At 49.5% G+C, this 21,313-nt stretch overlaps 1 protein-coding gene across 3 annotated transcripts in view; it reads right to left on the bottom strand.

The window, feature by feature from the left end:
- Positions 1-18,301, bottom strand: part of LOC139753367 (uncharacterized) — a 317,027-nt gene extending 298,726 nt beyond the window's left edge. The window contains exon 1 of one of the 3 annotated variants that reach the window (XM_071669760.1): positions 11,031-18,301. In XM_071669760.1, coding sequence (XP_071525861.1) covers positions 11,031-16,379 — 5,349 coding nt within the window. In that variant the 5' untranslated portion in view covers positions 16,380-18,301. The remainder of the gene's footprint in view (positions 1-11,030) is intronic. The other 2 variants (XM_071669762.1, XM_071669761.1) reach the window with 2 other exon arrangements.
- Positions 18,302-21,313: the final 3,012 nt, after the last annotated feature.

Raw genomic sequence — 21,313 nt, 5'->3', positions numbered from 1 at the left:
TGCCACAGTACAGCAGTACACAGCCACACCCTGGGTGTCACTGCCACAGTACAGCAGTACACAGCAACGCCCTGGGTGTCACTGCCACAGTACAGCAGTACACAGCAACACCCTGGATGTCACTGCCACAGTACAGCAGTACACAGCAACGCCCTGGGTGTCGCTGCCACAGTACAGCAGTACACAGCAACACCCTGGATGTCACTGCCACAGTACAGCAGTACACAGCAACACCCTGGGTGTCACTGCCATAGTACAGCAGTACACAGCAACACCCTGGATGTCACTACCACAGTACAACAGTACACAGCAACACCCTGGGTGTCACTGCCACAGTACAGCAGTACACAGCAACGCCCTGGATGTCACTGCCACAGTACAGCAGTACACAGCAACACCCTGGGTGTCACTGCCACAGTACAGCAGTACACAGCAACGCCCTGGGTGTCACTGCCATAGTACAGCAGTACACAGCAACACCCTGGATGTCACTGCCACAGCACAGCAGTACACAGCTACACCCTGGGTGTCACTGCCATAGTACAGCAGTACACAGCAACACCCTGGATGTCACTGCCACAGCACAGCAGTACACAGCTACACCCTGGGTGTCACTGCCTTAGTACAGCAGTACACAGCAACACCCTGGATGTCACTGCCACAGTACAGCAGTACACAGCCACACCCTGGGTGTCACTGCCATAGTGCAGCAGTACACAGCCACACCCTGGGTGTCACTGCCATAGTACAGCAGTACACAGCAACATCCTGGATGTCACTGCCACAGTACAGCAGTACACAGCAACACCCTGGGTGTCACTGTCATAGTACAGCAGTACACAGCCACACCCTGGGTGTCACTGCCATAGTACAGCAGTCCACAGCAACACCCTGGATGTCACTGCCACAGTACAGCAGTACACGGCAACACCCTGGGTGTCACTGTCACAGTACAGCAGTACACAGCAACACCCTGGGTGTCACTGCCACAGTACAGCAGTACACAGCAACACCCTGGATGTCACTACCACAGTACAGCAGTACACAGCCACACCCTGGATGTCACTACCACAGTACAACAGTACACAGCAACACCCTGGGTGTCACTGCCATAGTACAGCAGTACACAGCAACACCCTGGGTGTCACTACCACAGTACAACAGTACACAGCAACACCCTGGGTGTCACTACCACATTACAACAGTACACAGCAACACCCTGGGTGTCACTGCCACAGTACAGCAGTACACAGCAACACCCTGGGTGTCACTGCCATAGTACAGTTGTACACAGCAACACCCTGGGTGTCACTGCCACAGTACAGCAGTACACAGCAACACCCTGGATGTCACTACCACAGTACAGCAGTACACAGCAACACCCTGGGTGTCACTACCACAGTACAACAGTACACAGCAACACCCTGGGTGTCACTGCCACAGTACAGCAGTACACAGCAACACCCTGGGTGTCACTGCCATAGTACAGCAGTACACAGCAACACCCTGAGTGTCACTACCACAGTACAACAGTACACAGCAACACCCTGGGTGTCACTGCCACAGTACAGCAGTACACAGCAACACCCTGGATGTCACTGCCATAGTACAGCAGTACACAGCAACACCCTGGATGTCACTGCCACAGTACAGCAGTACACAGCAACACCCTGGGTGTCACTACCACAGCACAGCAGTACACAGCAACACCCTGGGTGTCACTGCCATAGTACAGCAGTACACAGCAGCACCCTGGATGTCACTGCCACAGTACAGCAGTACACAGCAACACCCTGGGTGTCACTACCACAGCACAGCAGTACACAGCAACACCCTGGGTGTCACTGTCACAGTACAGCAGTACACAGCAACACCCTGGATGTCACTGCCACAGTACAGCAGTACACAGCAACACCCTGGGTGTCACTACCACAGTACAGCAGTACACAGCAACACCCTGGGTGTCACTACCACAGCACAGCAGTACACAGCAACACCCTGGGTGTCACTGCCATAGTACAGCAGTACACAGCAACACCCTGGGTGTCACTGCCATAGTACAGCAGTACACAGCAACACCCTGGGTGTCACTGCCACAGTACAGCAGTACACAGCAACACCCTGGATGTCACTGCCATAGTACAGCAGTACACAGCAACACTCTGGGTGTCACTACCACAGCACAGCAGTACACAGCAACACCCTGGGTGTCCCTACCACAGTTCAGCAGTACACAGCAACACCCTGGGTGTCACTACCACAGTACAGCAGTACACAGCAACACCCTGGGTGTCACTACCACAGTACAGCAGGACACAGCAACACCCTGGATGTCACTGCCACAGTACAGCAGTACACAGCAACACCCTGGGTGTCACTACCACAGTTCAGCAGTACACAGCAACACCCTGGGTGTCACTGCCACAGTACAGCAGTACACAGCAACACCCTGGGTGTCACTACCACAGTACAGCAGTACACAGCAACACCCTGGGTGTCACTGCCACAGTACAGCAGTACACAGCAACACCCTGGGTGTCACTACCACAGCACAGCAGTACACAGCAACACCCTGGGTGTCACTACCACAGTACAGAAGTACACAGCAACACCCTGGGTGTTTATTATGAACATGATACTCAGAGACAGTTGCCACATGTCGCCATACGACTGGAAGGTCATAATCTCCAACTCAACATGATTGATCACACTAGTGACCTGTCCGCCTATGGTCGAGTCTCAGGCCATCTCCACTGCATCCTCATCTTCCCTACGCTACATCTTCACTACACCCTTGGGACGGACCATCTGCACTTGACTTGATCCTTACGGGTGAAAACCAAGGCCACCTGTATGACATCCCCGACATCATTATCCTTTGACCTGACCCTTACCGTCCTTAATTCAACCATATCAACAAAGGTCGTGTGCAAGGCCAACTTTACTGCCCCCTCATCTTCACTACATCCCCATCACAGATGACCACTGAGATAAACATTTCATTTGAAATCGAAGGCCATCATCACTACACCCCTATCTTCAATACACCCTCACCTTCACTTCACGTTCGACATAAGTGACCATTAACTTTCAATTCAGGTCAAAGACCATGTCTCCATTCAGGTCAAAGGTCACCTCCATCTCAGCGTCCTCCTCACGAATTCCTTATCTTCATTATAATCATCTTCGCTGCACCCATCTCAATATAACCCCTTCTTCACTACACTCATTTCTGCCTCAAGTAAATGAAAACCAACGAAATATAAAAAAAAAAAAAACTACGACAGAAGACAAGACACTCCCAGCCACACACAAATCCCGTCCACGATATGTAAGCGTTTTCTTTGTCATTTGATCAATTCACGATAATATTGACGTTATACCAGTGGGCGGCGCTGTCCTCCAGCCAGCGAACAGGTCTTTCACAGTGGCTGCCATCTGGCGGCAACGTCCCTCTAGCAGGGAAGGTCTGCTGACATGGTGACACACGGGAGGTCGAGGAGGCAAGTCCTCCTGGTGTTGGCATGACCGGTAGGGGACGCTAGCGGTGGGTGGCAATGCCTCTTCAACGGGGATAAACTTAGCCATAACATGATACATGTAAGACGTATTGATGATGGCTGAGCTCAGGGATCATTATCATCATCATTATCATCATCATCATCATCATTATCATCATTATCATCATTATCATCATTATCATCCTAACAGATTGCATCACCAGCCTCACCCCAGCAGGGGGCGCTACCATCCACACCCCTGCCTCACCCCAGCAGGGAGCGCTACCATCCACTCCCCTGCCTCACCCCAGCAGGGAGCGCTACCATCCGCACCCCTGCCTCACCCCAGCAGGGAGCGCTACCATCCACACCCCTGCCTCACCCCAGCAGGGGGCGCTACCATCCACACCCCTGCCTCACCCCAGCAGGGAGCGCTACCATCCACACCCCTGCCTCACCCCAGCAGGGAATATTTGTACCCACACCCCAGACAGGACCCTCACCATCCACCTGTGTATGATTACTCTTCACATGTTACGGGGAGGGAGTTTTACTGTCGTGTGGACCCGTCTGTAGACCTTATATACGTGTATCATGTTTTTACACACACACACACACAAACACACACACACACACCACAGCCTAAGCCACTTACCCTTTTATCGACTCGTCCCGAAAGAAGGCCGCCTGCTGCGCCCAGGGTTCGAACCTATGAGGGTTCGACCCCGGGTGGGCCCGTGCGGCCTCACGATGTGTGCGTGCGTGTGTGTGTGTGTGTGTGTGTGTGAGAGAGAGAGAGAGAGAGAGAGAGAGAGAGAGAGAGAGAGAGAGAGAGAGAGAGAGAGAGAGAGAGAGAGACTCCAGTTTCCAGCGTTCCCCGCTGATGAGACACCAGTTCATTTCAGTGAGCGGGTTGTTGATATTGTGCAGGTGTTGTGGGGGAAATGTGACTGCCACTTGTGCGTGTTGCTGGGGAGACAGGTGGAACATGGCTGCTGTTGGTGTGTGTGTGTGTGTGTGTGTGATCATACACTCCATTGAAATTCTCCGGACCATTAACTTCCCTCTCGGTAATGGACCATTACAGACCCTCTTGTTGACGGCCTTCGCCACGACACGGCCAGGGAAGAACTCGGTATTGTTGCTCTACAATGACACTAGGAACGAACGTTCCATCAATAGCTGTTAGTTAAGAGGAGACAATTGAAAATACGCCAAATGCAAGCCTTCTGCTTTACCATCCTGTCCGTATATCTACAGATGAGGAATGTAGGATACTATTATTGTCCTCCAGCAGATAACCTCGTCATAGACCATCAGGTCTTGTGTTATCTGTCCTTCCCATGTACTGTCCTCCAGCAGATAACCTCGTCAAAGACCATCAGGTCTTGTGTTATCTGTCCTTTCCATGTACTGTCCTCCAGCAGATAACCTCGTCATAGACCATCAGGTCTTGTGATAGCTGTCCTTCCCATGTACTGTCCTCCAGCAGATAACCTCGTCATAGACCATCAGGTCTTGTATTATCTGTCCTTCCCATGTACTGTCCTCCAGCAGACAACCTCGTCATAGACCATCATGTCTTGTGTTATCTGTCCTTCCCATGTAGTGTCCTCCAGCAGACAACCTCGTCATAGACCATCAGGTCTTGTGTTATCTGTCCTTCCCATGTACTGTCCTCCAGCAGACAACCTCGTCATAGACCATCAGGTCTTGTGTTATCTGTCCTTCCCATGTACTGTCCTCCAAGATAACCTCGTCATAGACCATCAGGTCTTGTGTTATCTGTCCTTCCCATGTAGTGTCCTCCAGCAGATAACCTCGTCATAGACCATCAGGTCTTGTGTTATCTGTCCTTCCCATGTACTGTCCTCCAGCAGATAACCTCGTCATAGACCATCAAGTCTTGTGTTATCTGTCCTTCCCATGTACTGTCCTACAGCAGATAACCTTGTCGTCTACCATCAGGTCTTGTGTTATCTGTCCTTCCCATGTACTGTCCTCCAAGACAACCTCGTCATAGACCATCAGGTCTTGTGTTATCTGTCCTTCCCATGTACTGTCCTCCAAGATAACCTCGTCATAGACCATCAGGTCTTGTGTTATCTGTCCTTCCCATGTACTGTCCTCCAAGATAACTTCGTCATAGAGCCTACCAGAGTGTGTATGGTGGGTACTGGCCCTATTTAAGGCCTGAGCAAGATATCATGTTAACAAACAGACTCTACAGACGTACGGTAACCCCACACATGACCATCATGGAAGACTTCCCTCAGCTGGACGTGTGTCAGGGTCTGCGAGCATGGGGCCTGCCCCTAGTCACGTCAGACTGGGGAAATAAAAATATCACAAAATTGGTTTCTGGCCTAAAGTTCGGGTGGGAGGGGCAGGGTGGCCACCTGGTGGTGGGGGATGAGGCACCAGCACGACGGATTTATCTGGCCATATACCTAAAGGTGTTCCTGGTGAAGCCATGTGACTCATGCCTGAGCTGTGCCACGCCTTCTGCTCCTCGCACACTCCCACATTCTCACCAGAATACCGCCCCAGCGACATGATACTCTCCCACGCTACTGCCACACCACCAGGATACCCTCACACTGGCACACTCCTGCCCTGCAATAACATCGTCTTGACCTCTTGATGAGGAGACTCGTCCACACGCTTGTAGTCCATCTGAGACTCGGCTCCCACGGCCGCTCCTTGAACACATCCCCCATCGAGCAATGAACGTAAGAAACACTGCTTTCAGAAGACTGGTGTATGTGAAGGGGAGGTGCCGTGGAGGGCGAGTCGTTGGCAGAGACTTCAGGTTGTGGTGGGGGTCGCCTTCGTCTGCGTGAGTTCGGCGAGGTCGTCATGAATGCATAAGTCACCAGAGGTTATCGACTGAGGGAGGTCGAGAGCGACTCTCTGTGCCCTGCCTGGTCATGTTGTGTCAGCCTGCCACTGTGTGCAGACAACTCCTGAAACCTTATCTGAATCTGTGGGGGGGGGAGAAAACTAAATATGGCCATCCTGGATTACTGTTGATGGCCATACTCATTTCTTCCCACTGATGAACCAAGGTGCTGGTGGCTATGAAATCCAGTCCCCCTGCGCTACCACTGTGAAGCATTTCCCAGTGTGTCGATTACATCCGGTGGTTTATTCATCGTGTTTCTCAACCACCTCGTAAACTTTTTTAGAACCTGAGTAAGTAACTCATGTGCTGAGCCTTTACCACTGAGGCAAACTGATGAACATACACGGACGCAGTGAAGTGATGATAACACGGGATTTTATACATGGCTCATACGGTAAGAAAATATTCACACTGTCAATGAAAAAGAATTTTTTTTGATCATTTTAATTTTCAATGGTATTAGCCCCTTCAAACTGTAAGTGGGTACCGTACATATATATATATATATATATATATATATATATATATATATATATATATATATATATATATATATATATATATATATATATATTTTTTTTTTTTTTTTTTTTTTTTTTGCTTTGTCGCTGTCTCCCGCGTTTGCGAGGTAGCGCAAGGAAACAGACGAAAGAAATGGCCCAACCCACCCCCATACACATGCCTTGATTCAATCCACTGACAGCACGTCAACCCCGGTATACCACATCGCTCCAATTCACTCTATTCTTTGCCCTCCTTTCACCCTCCTGCATGTTCAGGCCCCGATCACACAAAATCTTTTTCACTCCATCTTTCCACCTCCAATTTGGTCTCCCTCTTCTCCTCGTTCCCTCCACCTCCGACACATATATCCTCTTGGTCAATCTTTCCTCACTCATTCTCTCCATGTGACCAAATCATTTCAAAACACCCTCTTCTGCTCTCTCAACCACGCTCTTTTTATTTCCACACATCTCTCTTACCCTTACGTTACTTACTCGATCAAACCACCTCACACCACACATTGTCCTCAAACATCTCATTTCCAGCACATCCATCCTCCTGCGCACAACTCTATCCATAGTCCACGCCTCGCAACCATACAACATTGTTGGAACCACTATTCCTTCAAACATACCCATTTTTGCTTTCCGAGATAATGTTCTCGACTTCCACACATTCTTCAAGGCTCCCAGAATTTTCGCCCCCCTCCCCCACCCTATGATCCACTTCCGCTACCATGGTTCCATCCGCTGCCAGATCCACTCCCAGATATCTAAAACACTTCACTTTCTCCAGTTTTTCTCCATTCAAACTCACCTCCCAATTGACTTGACCCTCAACCCTACTGTACCTAATAACCTTGCTCTTATTCACATTTACTCTTAACTTTCTTCTTTCACACACTTTACCAAACTCAGTCACCAGCTTCTGCAGTTTCTCACATGAATCAGCCACCAGCGCTGTATCATCAGCGAACAACAACTGACTCACTTCCCAAGCTCTCTCATCCCCAACAGACTTCATACTTGCCCCTCTTTCCAAAACTCTTGCATTCACCTCCCTAACAACCCCATCCATAAACAAATTAAACAACCATGGAGACATCACACACCCCTGCCGCAAACCTACATTCACTGAGAACCAATCACTTTCCTCTCTTCCTACACGTACACATGCCTTACATCCTCGATAAAAACTTTTCACTGCTTCTAACAACTTGCCTCCCACACCATATATTCTTAATACCTTCCACAGAGCATCTCTATCAACTCTATCATATGCCTTCTCCAGATCCATAAATGCTACATACAAATCCATTTGCTTTTCTAAGTATTTCTCACATACATTCTTCAAGGCAAACACCTGATCCACACATCCTCTACCACTTCTGAAACCACACTGCTCTTCCCCAATCTGATGCTCTGTACATGCCTTCACCCTCTCAATCAATACCCTCCCATATAATTTGCCAGGAATACTCAACAAACTTATACCTCTGTAATTTGAGCACTCACTCATATATATATATATATATATATATATATATATATATATATATATATATATATATATATATATATATATATATATATAAACTTATACCTCTGTAATTTGAGCACTCACTCATATATATATATATATATATATATATATATATATATATATATATATATATATATATATATATATATATATATATATATATTAGAAAATAATGGTATGGTACCATTTTTAGATTGCATGATCCATAGGAATAGAAAATAATTTAAGTTTAGCATATACAGAAATCCTACCAATGTATGCTCCTATATCCATTATTACTCATCTCAACATGACAGAGTTAAATTATCATCTTTCCAGTCTGTGTTTTTTATGGCATCACGTATATGCAATCCAGAGTTTACTGATGATGAGTTTAAGATATATTTTATTGGATCCAAGTTAAAGTATCTTAAAATTTTCATTAATAAATTCCTTAAGTTGGCAAATAAATCATTTTATGGAATTAAACCCAAAGCTTCCTTTGAGACCAAGAACCTTTTAGTTCTTCCTTCTAACTATAATTTCACTTTACTTCCCATGTTGCTTAAATCTTTTAATGTAATGTTGCCTTCAGCAACAGTAATACTATAACGAATATCTTAATCAGCAACTCGCCAGAAAGTTCTGCGGGCTGCATTTATAGAGTACTATGTATAAATTGTAATATGTTTTATGTTAGTCAGACTGGTAAGGATCTTTCTGTTAGACTTAAGCAACATAAGTATAGTATAACAACATGAAAAGAATCAAATGCCTTGTTTAATCATGTTAAATATTTTGATCATTGTATTGACTGAAGTAATGCCAACTCAGTTAACTTAACTCCCTTACCACGAGAAATGTAATTGAATCTTCCATTACCAAATACACAAAAAATTGTAACATTAATATTAGTGAAGGTCTGTATAAATTGGATAGCTTTACTGTAGATAAAATCTGTAAACAGTTCACTTTCTTGTCCACATAATAAACCGGTCTCCACCATTCGGGTAACGCTTGTTTATCAACAGATTGTTATGTTTATCTTCTTTACATCTCCCTGATGATGTGGTCATCACACGAAAGTGCACTTGGGAACTTATCGTGTTTCATTTTCGAGTAGATCGAACCCGGGGTCCCGGGTTCGATACTGGCTGTTGGAGGTTTGTTTGCTCTATGGAGGTGCGCGTTTCTATGCACTTTATTCGTATATATATATATATATATATATATATATATATATATATATGTTCTAAAGCACAGTAGAATACAAAGCTGTACCGGTGTAGTTAGTGACGTATCCTTGCACAGCAGACTCATTAAGGCCGGTGTGAGGTATGCTGGACCCTGACGCTAACTACCTCATCCACTCCCAACACGAAAAATGTAGCAACTGTTCCAGCTCCGTCCAACTAGGGGCCTCCATAGAGTATTCCCAAGGTACTGAGTGACACTGTCCAACTCCTCAGCTCATGCTATGATCCCTGACTACAGCTCAGCTTGCGAAACGTTGTCAAGTGAGATTGCCCAACGAAAAACCCTTCCTTCCGCCATTCACCATTTTGCGCTCTATGCTGGCCTCCACCTTCCCCCGTAGTACTCTGTGCTTGCCCCCAACTCTTCCCTGTTATTGTACAAGCTGTACACTTTGTGTTTACCTCTACTTCTCACTTGCTATTTTACCCACTGCACGCTCTATGCTTGCCTCTACCTATTCCCCCGTGTTATATGCCCTTGACCTATGCTCTGTCCAAGTATATTTGGACGAACAGAGTAAGAGATAATCCTCATCAATTCAGAGGCGAGAGCAGTGCAGGCACCACGGGAAACCACAGCGGTCCCAGCGATTCCTTCGGAACCCCATCACGAAATATACTTCTGAAATATATTACGTTTGGTGCTGAAGTAGTTATACTCCTGTATAATGAATCCCTCACTACAGGATATAGATACCCTAGAAATAACATACAGATGGTAGCAGTGAACTGTTCCACACAGTTGGTAGCAGTGAACTGTTCCATACAGATGGTAGCAGTGAACTGTTCCATACAGATGGTAGCAGTGAACTGTTCCATACAGATGGTAGCAGTGAACTGTTCCATACAGATGGTAGCAGTGAACTGTTCCATACAGATGGTAGCAGTGAACTGTTCCATACTGATGGTAGCGGCTAACTGTAACCTTCCTGATACAGTTCTCGATACAGAAGCCATCTTAGGTTACAAGGAGGAACTTGTTCTTCGATACGCCAATCATTGTGAGGCAATTGTAGAGGCAAAGGCGAGTCCTCAAGCTGCCCTCCCTGCCCTGGACACTCACTCACTCGCCTCTTTCTTAAGAACATCTGTGAACTTGCTAAACTCCTGATGACTTCCAGTGAACTTTTATGACCCATAACTACCTTGAACAAGAGCAGTTCTGGTGACATAAAGATCTGAAATGATTATTTTTCACCAGATGAAGAACACAGCGCACTTCATGGACTAGGTAGTCATGAAGCAGCCACTTCTGAAATCACTGGAAACTGTCTGAAATGCGACAGTGTTGAGGTACCACCTACATATACAGACCGACGGGTAATCTAGAAGAGCAGTACTTACCCTGTGTCGCTTGTGGGAGTGCCTGTGGTCCGAGGTGTGGCGGTGTTCGTGGGTAGTGGGGTGTCGCAGCTCCGTCCCCACTTGCTGCTGTGACTGGGGCTGCTGTGGTTTTTCTTGCTGTTGTGGCTGCTGTTGCTGCTGTTGCTGTGGTGGTGGTCGGTAGGGCGGGAGGCGCTGTTTGTGGTTCTGTTGACCCAAGAGTTGCGCCGCCGCCGAGAAGTAATCCACCAGCTCTTGTTCCTCTTCGGAAGTGAAGCCCTCAGAGAAGAGCTTCGAGGGAGAGGATGCAGTACGTTGGTGCATGGGTCCTATAGGGAGAGGGGAGAGTGTTCCTTCCCCATCACTCTCACAGGCGGAGCCCATGGGCGAGGTAGCTCCAGGCTCGGGCTCCTCGCTGATCTTGTGGCGCAGAGGGAGGTCTGAGGTGTTGCCGTAATTGATGCTGATGGCGGAGTCGTCGAGGGAGTGTGGGGTGGGTATGATGAGGGAGGGCCGCTCGCTCTCGTCCACCGTCACCGACGGGGAGGCTGGGGAAGGGGGACGCGGCGAACAACTCTTGGCGTCGCGCACACGAAGAAAAGCGTCCTCCATCAGGTAGGTCGAACTCGACTTAGATTTGTTCATCTCTGCTTCCAGCATCTCGCCATAAGGACCTCGCAGAGGTCTCTTGGAGTAACGTCGCGGGCCATGGGGACTTCGTGGAGCACTGCGCTCCCCAGAGTCACTGTCTTGCAGGTATGGTATCGGGGAAGCATTCCTGGCCGGGGTGCGGCAGGGCGGGTAGTCTGAACCGTCGCTCTCGTGGCCACTCAATAGGACCTGCGGTGTGCTCACCCTCAGTGGCCCAGAAGATGGCTGCTCCCCACGTTCATCACGACCCTCGGAGTCTGTAGAGGCCTGAGACACGACGCTTTTGTTAGAGTTTCTTTCTCTCTCTCCCTGGGAGCTAGCTTTTCCCAGGTGGGGTTCGCTCAAGTAGAGGAGAGCGTCGCTGCTGCCACTTCGTTCACAACTCGGGTCACTGTGATGCTTTTTCTTTCGCTCTGCTCGGTCCATCGGTCGGGAATCTGAGATAAGGAGGAGCTGGCGAGTGTCAGGTGGCTGGCTGGTCTCGCTCAAGTAGCTGCCGGCGAGGGAGAAGGAGCTACGTTGCTCCTCGCTACTGCCTCGATCCACGTAACCCCCTGATGTGGCTAAGCTACGCAGGCCATTGCTGTCCACTGATGAATATCCAATGGCGTCGAGATGAGGTCCCTTTCTAGGTGGGGGAAAGGTGAGAGAGCGTTCATTGCCCTCCTCTGTCTTCTGTCGGCGACGGCGTGACCCTGACCTGACGGGGACGTTCTCGAGAGGGGCAGAACCATGTACTAAAACATCATGAGGCCGGTCCTGTCCTACACTGTCCTGGGACGACGAATCGGACGAGTCGCGTTGCTCGTGACTCTTGATCTCTTCTTCGAAGATGCCATCGTCGCTCATCTGCGTCAGGTACAGGCGGGAAGACTCTCGCTCGCCGCTGTCTCCGTCGGAGTCTTCCCGCGGGAGACGAGGCCTGGATCTGACCACGCGGCACTCGGAGGTGGCCCCCTCCCCGCCCGTGGTGTGTTCGCCGCTCTCACGCGACCCGGACTTAATGACTAAACACTGCGACAGTCTCGGCTCCTTCTGCAGGACTTGACACTCGATCTGTCTGTGATCTGGACACTGACCAACGCCACTCTCCACACTCGCCATCTTAATCTTATTATGTACAGAGTTACTACTTAACCTGTCGTCACCGTCAGGTCGTGGGTTGGTACTATTAAGTAAGGGCATTTGACTTGGGTCATCACGTAACTTATCCCCTGGGCCGCCTCCTTCACGAGGCAATCGTTCTGGTCTGGGTGCGTGCCCCGGAGGAACCAGTCCCCCAGAGGTGGCTGTCTCCCCTCCCGGGGGAGTGTCTCCAGTGTTACCCTTACAAAGATCATTTCTACCGTCATTTAACAACGATGTAGTAGTGTTCCTACCAATGTCACTTACCCCAGGGTCGTCACAGCCTTCAGCTGTTGTCGGTGTAGGTCCTCCAGCGGCACTGTCGCCAGCAGCACCTCCCTCCAGGCCAGGCACGTCCTCCCTTGACAGCTCTGACCTACTCAAGTCGTCGCCCATGCAAGCACTGCGTTCTTTACGGCCTCCGTCGTGGTGTTCCGGAGTCACTGCTGGATGGTACACGTTACTCTCTCCTTCGTCATCGAGAGTAAACACTACTTTGTGCGGCTCGCTTCTTTCACACTTTGATACGACACACGAACGTCTCTGCGATTCACTCTCTACGTTCCCTCCGTCTGTGTGGGATCTAGAATTAGTGGCCAACTCTTTTGTCGTGGAGCCTTCTATACACACTGGTACTCTGGCCATATCGTCTTGCCTCAGGCCGAAATTTTCGTCTAAGTCAAAACTGATGTTTTTAACCTCATCAGAAAAACTTACTCTGTTCGATTTAGTTGCCTCTTTCTCTTTTCCTTCCCCTTTTCTCTCGGCATTATCCTTTGTCTCGTTTTTAAGAACAGTATGACTTTTATCTGCCTTTTCCTTTTCATTCATTGGTTCACCATTTTTCTTATCTTTCGTATCATCTTTCGCCGCCTCCTTCCAGCCACTTCCATCCTTCGTCTGACAATTTTCCCCTGCACCAGGTGGATGTTGCGCTTCCTTGTCGCCTTCTTTGGCGTTTATGACTTTGACAATGCCCTCTCTTCCTTTTGTGTCCTTGGCCTCACCCTCTGCCCCACCTGCCTCCTTGGCTTCGCTTCCTAAGGTTCTTAGGGTGTCAATGGCCTCCACCTTCTTGCCCAGGAGATTATCCCGGAGATCGGCAAGACCACCGTCGCCACCACTCAGCCCAGCCATCGACAGCTCGCTCTCAGACTTGGACTTGTTCTCCAGCTTCTCCGGCTGCGACAGCCCCGACTTGGCACCGACGTTGGTCATGTCGCTGATGGAGGCTGCGTTGGTGAGCGGTGGATTGTGGTGGTGGTGGTGATGGTGGTGGTTAGGTCCGCCTGCGGCAGCACCGCCCTCCTTAGTGGCTACGGCGGGCTTACGCTTGGGGAGGGTGTTGGAGCCCAGGTAATCCTTGCAGAACGGGTAGAGGCGGATGGCGGTCGGGGACTTGCCTGTGCGCGAGAAAAATGAACTGTCTGATGTTACGTCGACCTGAGACACGGACGCCGACCTGAAGGGAATGAGTCGCGGGGGGAAGACGAGACGGGACTCTGGCCGAGGTCTTGGAGGGAGCTTCGCTGCCCCCTCGTTGAAGACGTCTTCGTCCTCCCGCCGGGCATCCTGGGGAATGGCTTCCCTTTGGTCTTTTGAGATGGATGTCATCGATAGTCTCGGGACCTCGACGTCCTTAGTGGAGGGGAGCTGCGGGGGAAGACTGGGGCTCTTGCCGAGCGACGGGTGACGGGTTAAGACTGATCGTGGGGACTCGCTGCTTCGTTTCTTGGCCTTGCCTCGCGGGGGAACGCCATCGCCCTCACCCAGGGCGACGGACACCGTCGTGTCCGGAGGAGGAGCTGAATCAGCCCGGACTTTCTTATCGGGTGACGGCGTCTTGAGCCTTTCGGTACATTTCCGCAGTTCTTCTAGATGGTTCTGGCGAGACCTGGGTGGGCGTGCTGGAGGGGGTCCACGCCCCCCTTCTTTCCTGCCGCCACCCAGCCCGCCGGTTGGGATGCCCAGTCGAAACCGAGCCGACTTGTGGGAGGAAAGGTCGAGCTGGTGCTCCAGCTGGTTGTCCTGAGACCCTTGTATCCTTCCTGCCGCGGGGCTGTGGTCGGGCGACGTCACCGGCCGGTGCCCCTCATCCGACGGGCCGGGAGCGACGCCTGAGGCTCCCGCCCCCACCTCCGGCTCTTGTCTCTGCTTGCGATAATCTAAGTCTGCATCAGACGGGAGCAGCGAGGCCCAGCGGCGGTACAAATGATCTGGTATTTCTGGTCTAGGTCTGACGGGCCTGCGTGCTGGGGTGCTGCTGGGGAAGCCGTCCTGGGGAGTGACTGCCGCCGGGGGGGCCACACGGTCCCTATGACCGCTGCCCCCCGAGGCTACACTGCCGCTTCCTCCGCTGGGAAACACTGTACACTGCACTGCACTGCCATGGGCATGACTGGATGTGATGGGCGGCGGAGCACTGCACTGGTCACTGGTGAGGTGCGTACTGGCGGGTTCCTTGGGGATGGCGGGGCGCGCCGGGCCCGGGCAGCTAAACATAGTGGCATGTTGGGGCACCAGGTGCCGGGGGGAGCGGCCCGCCACACAACACGTATATTTAGCGGCGGGGGGAGGCAACCCGCTTACCCTCACTTCCTCCAACACGGCTGCGCCTTCTACAGCAGCACCCGTTACTACTTGAGACCCATTGACGCCCTCACCGTCGTCAGGGGCGCTCCTGGCGAAGCTGAGAGCTCCCACACCGCTCCCACGACACATGGGTGAGCGGCCGCCCTGCCCTCCTACCCTCTCGGCTGGGTCCTTGTCACCATGAGTCACCAGTATGGTAGCCTCGCTTTTAAACGTGGCGACGTCAGCGGGAGTGTTGACGGGTGTCGCAGGGCGCGCACCGCTCCACGCGGAGGACAACCCTCCTGCCTCGGGTGGTGGTGGTGGTGGTGGGTTGGTGGATAATTTTAGCGGGGCAGTGTCAGAGTTAGTCTTGGTGTGTACGCTCACGCCATCTGTTGACGTCACTCGCCACCTGCCACCTACACTTCGGCTCTTATCACTGTTATTGTCACTGTCTCTATTATCAGCGTCTTCCGTGACAGAAGCTTGTCCGAACTGCCCCGAGGGCGCCACCCACGGCCGGGGCGAGGAATTGAAGCTTCGTCTGAGGGCGTGAGGTCTTAGCGCGGTGGGGGGTAACAAGGACGTGGCTGATGGCACGGTAAGTGGGGCCCACCTGTTATTGAGGAGCGATTGGGCCTCCCTCATGTGGTGTGGCGAGGGCCCCGCGCCAGGCGGGTCGTGCTGGCTGGTGGCCGCCGGCCTCCCGCCGCCGAGCTCCGCCGGACCGTTGTCAACAAGTGGCTGGAGGGTATTGTTGCCGGAGACGTCCCTTGCCAGCTTCCCAACCGTCTCCGCACAACCTCTTTTCGCCACCCCCAGGTCGCCTTCAGAGCACCGCCTAGCGGATGAAGGCTCCCCGGGCCCGCTGTGAGGCGCCCCGTGTCCACTGTGGGACGCCCCGGGTCCGCCGTGGGGCGCCAGACGTACGCCATAACGCACGGAGCCCACGCGGTACCCGGGCAGGGTTGCGCCCTTGTTGCGCGGAAGAGTGGTGGCCCCTCCTGCCCGGCCCTCCATCACCTTCCTCCTCCTCCTCCTCCTCCACCGTCCTCCAGTGGCCTCTTCCTCCTCCCTCACTCGTCCAGCGGTGCAGAGAGCGAGGAGGGAGCAACTTGAGTGTTGCCAGCAGTGTGACGCCGCCTCACTCTACTGCCCATACTGGCAGCGGCAGCAACATTCAGGAGTTCGCACCTCGTCTCCAGCTCAGTCAGTAACTCCCTGTGGCATGGTCTGATCTGCACCACACACAGGGGTCACATGACCTCACTGGCTGAGTGTCCCGTGTTGTGACTCGAGCGTAGATCCTCTTAACCATGAAGGGTAATCGTCACCCAGGGTTCTGGGTCCTCACTACATGGTGTTCCAGCCTGGACATGCAACACGGGAAACAAATTCTCTCGAGTTTGTCTTCACACCATATCTCTCACTTGTTGACACTTTCACGTTGTGTACGAATTTCCACCTACAATACTAACTGCTCTAGGTTAGGGTTTGGGACTGCAGAGTCACTTCTTATGAGGACTGGTAATTTCAACTTCAATAACATGTAACGTCGTTGTAGCTTAAATCGTCACTGGTAATCGACATGGGGCAACAGGCTTACTTTCCCATCATGTTATGATGTTTTGACGGTGTACCTGTAAAGCCAGAGGTATCTGCCATGGCGCGCGAGGAAAGACAAGTAACCGCGTCAGATCATCAAATTCTGAAACAAAATCTCGGGTTTCGGGACTTGCAACACAGCATGACTTCCTGGACACTCCGTCAGTAGCTCTGCACGTTTGCCTGGCCACGGGTGGCCGGCATGCAAGGGCAGGGTACACGCACGGTTGGGAGTGCTGTAGGTGACCTGGAGCAGTGGTAGCAGGAAGCCTGAGCCTCCTCAACAGGTAGTGCAGGTGCCCCAGGTTTAGCCCTAAAACAGGTGCAGTAAGATGTATGAGCAAGTGTACTACAGTGGGTGCAGGAGCTGTGGTGATGCAGGCATACCGGAGGTTGACATGAGCGGCGGCAGGTGAGGGAGGCTTGTTCAGCGCATCGATCACGGATCACTACTTCTGTTGTTGACACAGCCACCTATCCTCACAGATGCGACGTGGATTTTCACGCGCTCTTTTGTGTGAAAAATTCTTTTTTAAGTCGTCTCACTTATCATTTGCTTTTCCGTGAAATATATTTTTACACTTAATTACCTGGATAAATTTTCATAATTATCCCATCACACCTCAGGGGTCACCAGACAACACATTAACACGGTATATAAATATGTGCACCGGCACCACAGTCATAACTGCCAGCACACACACACAGACACACACACACACGCCTCACACAACACGCTCGGTAAAACAGCAAAACAAAAACATCACTTTTGACATCTGATTCCACTTCTGAGTGACCACTTGAATGAATCTTTTGACTCAAATAATAAGAAAACTGGTCACTTATTAGTTCACCATAGTTTAACTAGAGAACCTACTTAAAAGTCATGAAATTTTCCATTAAAATACGTTAATTATAAGTGACAATCGAATACAATGCAGATTTATTTCGTTTTTTTCTTTTCAACTATTTTCTGGTTATTGCACTCAGGAGGACCACCACTTCCTTTATCACTGCACATGCTCTTCTGTTTTGCTCTTGAGGAGACCTCTGTGCCCCCAAGCCTTTTCCTTGTCACTTGGGACAACCCGAGAAGCATGTTTAGGTCCCGTATGCACGCATTTCATCACTGCAGAATCCTGCACCAGACCAACATTTTGCTGCTTTGCGATCCACTCACGATGTACTGTACAACACACTTGTGTCACCCGTTATTCGTAGGTTCCACTGGTCTGAATTGCAAAGTTTTTTCCTGTAAGATCACCAGTCTTTATCCCACTTAGGGCTGGTATCCCGAGAGGTTATCCCAGCATCCATGGCTATCTAGACCAACGGGATATAAACTGGCCGAGCTTCTCAGATAGAGTAACTCTGTCTCGACTTCAGGATGCGAGTTGCCAACTTTGCCACAGGTGTTGGCGTTTTGGCAATTATTTTCGCGTGTGTTCGTTTAACTGTGGCCTAGACTTCCACATCTGGAGTGAGACTAAAAGTATAATGTATTATCATTAGTCTAATACGAACCTTACATTCCTATAACTGAAAATTGAGAAAAATCATATTACTCTCGTTTTCAGTAAGTTCCGGGCACCTCTTACCACCAGACTTCAAGCGAATACGTCTCCTAAGAAGGTATATTTTTTCCTGAATTACGAAGAAAGAAAATACCAAGACTCTTCAATTGAAGATAATTAACCATTATATTACGGCTGATGACTGGTTTTGAGTCCCGTGTATAGAGAGAATAGCTTGTATTAATCCATGTAAGTTAAGATTCAAGCGAAACCGTGCAACGTTTCGTTGAAGCTTAGTCGAACGGTTCTGGAAACTCATAAAGTTTTCAGTTATTTCACGTATTCGTTGATGATGACCTTTCTTCACCAAACAGAAGGGAAGGTGTTCGCTGTCAGTGGGTATCAGTAAATGAGACGAAAAACAAAGTACACTGCAGAGTGAGGCAAATGTTGCCGTTTCTTTCCAGTGGTGACCCACCCACAACCTCCACTGGGCCAGTTTGGTTTGTTGTATTTATCCACCTGGCGGTGTCTGTATACCTACAAGAAAGGACAATGTGTTGGCTTGTAGATTTATACCTAATCGCCAGTTCTAATTATCAAAAGAAAAGAAAATGGATGTAAATGATACAAGTTTGGGGAAACGTGAGGTAGAAAGAGTAAGCATTACCCCCACAAACCTAGCCAAGTCACCCTCTCTGGTCCTCAGTTGCCAATACTCCATTTTTGGAGAGCAAGTCGATGAAACAAAATTAATGCTGTCTCCAAGACTTGGAACTCAGTGGGAGGTCGTGTGTTCTGCGGTAATCGGTGTTACTGTTAGTACGAGCACCGAAGATTGGTCATTTGATATATATATATATATATATATATATTTTTTTTTTTTTTTTTTTTTTATACTTTGTCGCTGTCTCCCGCGTTTGCGAGGTAGCGCAAGGAAACAGACGAAAGAAATGGCCCAACCCCCCCCCCCCATACACATGTACATACACACGTCCACACACGCAAATATACATACCTACACAGCTTTCCATGGTTTACCCGAGACGCTTCACATGCCTTGATTCAATCCACTGACAGCACGTCAACCCCTGTATACCACATGACTCCAATTCACTCTATTCCTTGCCCTCCTTTCACCCTCCTGCATGTTCAGGCCCCGATCACACAAAATCTTTTTCACTCCATCTTTCCACCTCCAATTTGGTCTCCCTCTTCTCCTCGTTCCCTCCACCTCCGACACATATATCCTCTTGGTCAATCTCTCCTCACTCATTCTCTCCATGTGCCCAAACCATTTCAAAACACCCTCTTCTGCTCTCTCAACCACGCTCTTTTTATTTCCACACATCTCTCTTACCCTTACGTTACTTACTCGATCAAACCACCTCACACCACACATTGTCCTCAAACATCTCATTTCCAGCACATCCATCCTCCTGCGCACATCTCTATCCATAGCCCACGCCTCGCAACCATACAACATTGTTGGAACCACTATTCCCTCAAACATACCCATTTTTGCTTTCCGAGATAATGTTCTCGACTTCCACACATTTTTCAAGGCTCCCAAAATTTTCGCCCCCTCCCCCACCCTATGATCCACTTCCGCTTCCATGGTTCCATCCGCTGACAGATCCACTCCCAGATATCTAAAACACTTCACTTCCTCCAGTTTTTCTCCATTCAAACTCACCTCCCAATTGACTTGACCCTCACCCCTACTGTACCTAATAACCTTGCTCTTATTCACATTTACTCTCAACTTTCTTCTTCCACACACTTTACCAAACTCAGTCACCAGCTTCTGCAGTTTCTCACATGAATCAGCCACCAGCGCTGTATCATCAGCGAACAACAACTGACTCACTTCCCAAGCTCTCTCATCCCCAACAGACTTCATACTTGCCCCTCTTTCCAGGACTCTTGCATTTACCTCCCTTACAACCCCATCCATAAACAAATTAAACAACCATGGAGACATCACACACCCCTGCCGCAAACCTACATTCACTGAGAACCAATCACTTTCCTCTCTTCCTACACGTACACATGCCTTACATCCTCGATAAAAACTTTTCACTGCTTCTAACAACTTGCCTCCCACACCATATATTCTTAATACCTTCCACAGAGCATCTCTATCAACTCTATCATATGCCTTCTCCAGATCCATAAATGCTACATACAAATCCATTTGCTTTTCTAAGTATTTCTCACATACATTCTTCAAAGCAAACACCTGATCCACACATCCTCTACCACTTCTGAAACCGCACTGCTCTTCCCCAATCTGATGCTCTGTACATGCCTTCACCCTCTCAATCAATACCCTCCCATATAATTTACCAGGAATACTCAACAAACTTATACCTCTGTAATTTGAGCACTCACTCTTATCCCCTTTGCCTTTGTACAATGGCACTATGCACGCATTCCGCCAATCCTCAGGCACCTCACCATGAGTCATACATACATTAAATAACCTTACCAACCAGTCAACAATACAGTCACCCCCTTTTTTAATAAATTCCACTGCAATACCATCCAAACCTGCTGCCTTGCCGGCTTTCATCTTCCGCAAAGCTTTTACTACCTCTTCTCTGTTTACCAAATCATTTTCCCTAACCCTCTCACTTTGCACACCATTCGCCATTTCCCGCGTCAGCGAGGTAGCGCTAAGAACAGAGGACTGGGCCTTTGAGGGAATATCCTCACCTGGCCCCCTTCTCTGTTCCTTCTTTTGGAAAATTAAAATATATATATATATATATATATATATATATATATATATATATATATATATATATATATATATATATATATATATATATG

Source organism: Panulirus ornatus, chromosome 14 (genome assembly GCF_036320965.1).
Source record: "Panulirus ornatus isolate Po-2019 chromosome 14, ASM3632096v1, whole genome shotgun sequence".
In the NCBI taxonomy this organism is placed as follows: Eukaryota; Metazoa; Arthropoda; class Malacostraca; order Decapoda; family Palinuridae; genus Panulirus; species Panulirus ornatus.
Note: the sequence above shows the minus strand (reverse complement) of the source record. Positions and strands in the feature narration are given on the sequence as shown.